At 32.9% G+C, this 5,283-nt stretch overlaps 1 protein-coding gene across 1 annotated transcript in view; it reads right to left on the bottom strand.

Annotated features, from left to right (window-relative positions):
• LOC107552093 (cell division cycle 5-like protein) overlaps nt 1-5,283 on the bottom strand; it is an 11,854-nt gene that overhangs the window by 2,875 nt on the left and 3,696 nt on the right. The window contains exons 5-8 of the mRNA XM_016233923.1: nt 3,446-3,664; nt 3,201-3,345; nt 844-1,032; nt 615-763 (exon numbers count right to left, since the gene is read on the bottom strand). Coding sequence (XP_016089409.1) covers nt 615-763; nt 844-1,032; nt 3,201-3,345; nt 3,446-3,664 — 702 coding nt within the window. The remainder of the gene's footprint in view (nt 1-614; nt 764-843; nt 1,033-3,200; nt 3,346-3,445; nt 3,665-5,283) is intronic.

Genomic DNA, 5,283 nt, shown 5'->3' on the forward strand with positions numbered 1-5,283 from the left:
TATACACACACACATTACATACTGGTAAAAAATGTATAGCCTGAATGCCCTGTAAGTCGCTTTGGATAAAAGCGTCTGCTAAATGCATAAATAATTATTATTAATTATTAAATTATTATTAATATTTTAATTTTAGGTAAAAGTTTTAGTAATTTTTTGTGCTTTTATCATTTTTATTAGTTTGGGGGCTTTTTATATTTCTATTTAAATTTATTTTATTTTTATTTCAGTTTTAGTCATTTGAGTTTGTTGTGGTTAACTGCCAAGGCAAAACCCCAATTTTTTTTTAAAAATTACTGTAGTATTTAAATAGTTTCAGTGTTATTTCAATTAACGAAAGCGGGCCAATCATAACTAGCCTAAATGTAATGAAATGTATTACTGGGTGGGAAATTGGCTTATTAATTTATATTAATACCTATTATTTAATGTAATGCATTACAGTGATTTCTACAACACCCCTGAACCTTGACAAAATCACCACAGTCTTGAGTGGATTATTGCTTTAATATGGTATTTTTGAAGACATCTTACAGAACTCGATGACTACGAGTGTGAACATTCTAAGCTACATTTTTCATGTGAAGGTGCATATTTTCATGCATGATGGCTACCTGAAGGGTGTGGTCAGCACTGTGTTGGGTGTCTGGACCACCTGTCTCTGTGGTGTGACACCAGAGAAGTCGCTCTCATGCAGGGGGGTGTTCAGCCCTCCTTTAAGAGGAGTGTCCACATTGGTAAGAGCCATCAGGTTCTGGGCTTCCTGTGAGGGTGAAAGAACCGAGCAGTGAGACTCAGGATATAAAACAGCCAGTTTGGGAAGTACGTGAAACTGGACCAAACCTGCAGGATTTTGTCCTGTGCTGCTGGAGTTCTGGGTGTGCGCAGGGCCATGGAGTTATTGGTCACGTTGTATTCAGACAGAAGAGCGCTAGAGGCAGAGTTTGTGATTCCAGACTCCTCGGCGGTCTGACGGGCGATTTCACTGGCCTGACCCAGTTTGACAACCTCCTCCAGCTCGGCGTCAGAGATCTGAAACGAAAAATCAGTCAAATGCAGTTTATTCAAAATAAACTAACCACAACTTCTATATTAAACTATTAGAAAACTATTACTATAACTATCATAAAACACATTTGCGTGTTTCAGAGTGATTAACATGTTGCGATCAGTGTTATGGAAATAATATTATTATAGTATTTATCAATATTTTTAATTAGCTTTTAATTTTATATTTTCTGTTTTCATTTTAATTTTAGTTAAAGTAGTAATTTTGTGTGCTTGTCATTTGTATTGGTTTTTGTGTTTAGATTTTGTTTATATTAGGGCTGTCAATCGATTAAAATATTTAGTTGTGATTAATCGCATGATTGTCATGAGTTAACTCGTGATTAATTGCAACTTAATCGCCCCATTTTATCTGTTCTAAATGTACCTTAAATTAATAATTTTCAAGTTTTTAATACTCTAACATGGGTATGGACAAATATGGATGATTTTTGCAAATGTTTATTATTGGTAAAACCATAGTCAACAGAGCATGAAGAGTAGACATGTTTTTCAAAAAACTTGTTCATGTCTATCAGACATATGAAAAAAGAACATAGAAATACCAGGTTCCCATTACTTCTCTTTCTTTGCACTGAACAATTTACTTACACAAGCCTGTTTACATTTTCACAGGACAGGGCAGCTCACTTCTTCTGAACATGCAAAATGTACATTTATTATTAGATTTGTTTGCCTCTCTGTGCCCACATATTGTATTTTGATGCAGCTAAATTCTCAATAAAACTGTTTTCATTTATATATTTTACTGTTTCTGTTGTCAGACAACCGAATGAATATGAAAGTGACTGAAAGCGACCCATTAAGACCACATAACCAGCTCTCTTTTGTATGTTAATCTGTACAAAAATCCTGTTTTATAATCGAGCCGTTGTCTGATGAAATCAAATAGGCTACACATAAAGATAAGACAATAGCTGTGCTGTAATTTCGTCTATACTTGCTTATAAAATTAGAGAAGCAACATAATATCTGTTTTAACTGAAAGCGCTGCTCCTCTCAGCCGCTCGCTGAACAGAACAGACGCAAATAGAGGCGTGTGCGCGCGCTGGGAAAGAGAGACCTCGCTCTCGCACGGCAGTACTGGCGAGTCTCAGAAACTAAATAAGGTTTGGGCAAACCCTAAAGATTTGTCGCTAGGCGCTTTTTTGGAAGAAAGAAAAAAAAAAGTCGCTAAAGGGGTAGGGGTGCGCCGATCCGATATTCAGTATCGGTATCGCTCCGATACTGGCAATTTGCGTTAACGCGTTAATAACACATTAATTTTGACAGCCCTAGTTTATATATATTTATATATATAGAGAGAGATTTAATTTACTTTGTAACTATGTTGATATAGTTGTTATTTTAGTATTATTTATATACTAGTATATTATTATTAATATTTTGAATTAGCTTTTACTTTTATATTTTCAGTTTTCATTTTAAATTCTAAAGTTTTAGTAATTATATGTGCTTTTGTCACTTCGATTACTTTTAGTTTTATATTTGTATTTTGATTTTGTTAACATGCTGCAATCAGTGTTAATTTAGTACTATTTATATACCATTATAGTATTCATTTATATTTTGAATTATTTTTTTATTTCATATTTTTAGGTTTGCTTTTAATTTTAGAGATATACTAATTTTGTGCTTTTAAAAAATATATAATTCTATTTCTATTTTATTTGGTTAACATGTTGCAATCAGTGTTATTTTAGTATTATAGTATTTATTAATATTTTGAATTAGCTTTTAATTTGACATTTTCAGTTGTCATTTTAATTTTATTTTAAGGATTAGTAATTTTATGTGCTTTTGTCATTTTTATTAGTTGTTATTTCTATTTCGACTTAGATTTATTTTTATTTCATTTTTAGTCATTTAATACTTTTATATATAATACATAATACTTTTTGCACTTTTTTTGCACATTTAATTTCTAAAGTTTTTCAGCTAATATTTATATTTTATTTCAGTTTTATTTCAATTAATGAAAAAGCTTTTTAATAGTTTTAGTTAACAGTAACAGCACTGGCTCTGATGCAGTTCATAGGATGTTCTATGGTTGCAAAGGTGTTTCTGTTTAAGGCATAAGTCACAGGGATTTTTACCACGGTTAAGGCAGTACAGTTTGTGAGAACTCTGACCTGTGGTGTCGGAAGCACCAGTTTGCTTCTCTTCTTTGTGAACTCTGACACTCCACTGGTCTGCAGGATGGCCGAGGGCAGATCGGACTCCTTCTTCTTCTTGATCTTCTGCCTGTCCTTCTTTCGGTCATGATCCTCCTTCTCACTATATACAAAAAAGCACAGGGGTGATCAAAAACACACCCATCCAGGACACTGAACTACCTGCAGCTCTACAGGAGGAGGTCTGCCACGACCCCGCTCACCTCCTGAGTTCTCCATCGAGATGCTGCTGGCGCAGTCGTTTGAAGTTCGGTTCCAAAGGATTGTACAGCTCCATGGATGTATCATAGAAGCCCTGCGCGGGTTTCTTTTCAAACGGGATCTCAGCATTATAGTCGACACCTCTCTTCTTCTTGCGCTTCTTCTGGATGTCGATGCCTGCAGCTCGCAGCTCCCTGCGCTTCTGAAGCGCTGCCAGACGACTGCAGAAAACAGCGGAGAGAACACTGTGATTAACACCTCTGATAAACAACTCAATGTGATCAATGTGATTTATGAATATATACACAGTTGTTCAAAAGTTTGGGATCAGTACAATTTGTAATGTTGTTTTTTAAAGTCTCTTCTGCTTTCCAAGGATGCATTAATTTGATCAAAAATACAGACAAAACAGTAATATTGTGAAATATTCTTACAATTTAAAATAACTGTTCTATTTTAATATACAGTACTTTAAAATAGTTTATTCATGTAATGCAAAGCTGAATTTATGATCAGCCATTACTCCAGTCTTCAGTGTCACATGATCCTTCAGACATCATTCTGATTTATTACCAATATGCTGATTTATTAGCAGTGTTGAAGAGAGTTTTGCTGCTTAATATTTTTTGGAACCTGTGATACCTTTTTTTCAAGATTCTTTAATGAATAAAATGTTAAAAAGAACAGCATTTCTTCAAAATAGAAATCTTTTCTAACAATATAAGTCTTTAGTATCACTTTGTACAGGGTTTCTACAGACACGAACAAGTTAAATTGAAGACTTTTTAAGACCACCTCGTATGAAATTTAAGACCTAAGCCTGTAATGGAAATACACATTTTATTACACACATATTTGCAATATTTAATGTTTAAATAAAAAAGAAAATCAAATATCATTGCTGTAATAAATTATATTTATTACTACGATATACAGTGAACTTTTCATATCAACAGACAATATTCCATACAAAATATCCCTGCAAAATAACTGCATCGTTGAGATTTTTGATGGAGTAAACAATTTATTCTGAAGCAGTGTTTCATCAGTGTTCTATCAGCCTTCACATACTTAAATCTGCATATTTTTATTTACCTTTACAAAGGCCTATTTTTAACCTTTTTAGATGCATGCATCATCTTTCATGTCAAATTATTACAATTTATCAATAAATTCAATATACACTATAGGGCTGCTACCAGTCAGATTAAATAATTTACACTGCAAATAACAATAATTACAACTGCAATAAATAATGTTATGAGATTAATGTTTTAAATGCATTTATGAATATACAAATAAGAAATGTTACTTTTCAACAAACTTCACAACTAAACTACCAGTAAGTGGCGTTAAGTCACTGAATGAGTGAGTCACTGAGTCATTCACTCAACTGATTGAGTGTGTTATCATGCTGGTATCTTAAGGACTTTCGTGGACAGCTGAGTCCTAAAGTTTTTGATATTCTTCATATTCTGTGTACTGGTCAGATAAGTTTAAATAGATTTTTACCTTTTATGGGCATTTTACCTTTATAAAGCCATTTTTCTATAAGTGTGCATTATCTTTTGAGTCAAATTCTAACATTTAATCAGTGAATACGAATAAGACATTTGGGCTTTTACCAAGCAAATAAAATCAGTATCAACAAAATTCATCTTTGCAATCCAGACATAAGCTGCACCTGAAGTGGCATTCAGAAGTATTTACACACCGTTTAATGCAGAACATGAATGCATTTAACCTGCAGTTACAAATGCATAAATAATGTTTTGATATATTAAACATAAAACATTGAATACTGATATTTGAAATAATAAAAAAAATGAAAAGATACTTT

The sequence above is a fragment of the Sinocyclocheilus grahami genome, unplaced genomic scaffold (genome assembly GCF_001515645.1).
Source record: "Sinocyclocheilus grahami isolate Dianchi unplaced genomic scaffold, SAMN03320097.WGS_v1.1 scaffold440.1, whole genome shotgun sequence".
NCBI lineage: Eukaryota > Metazoa > Chordata > Actinopteri > Cypriniformes > Cyprinidae > Sinocyclocheilus > Sinocyclocheilus grahami.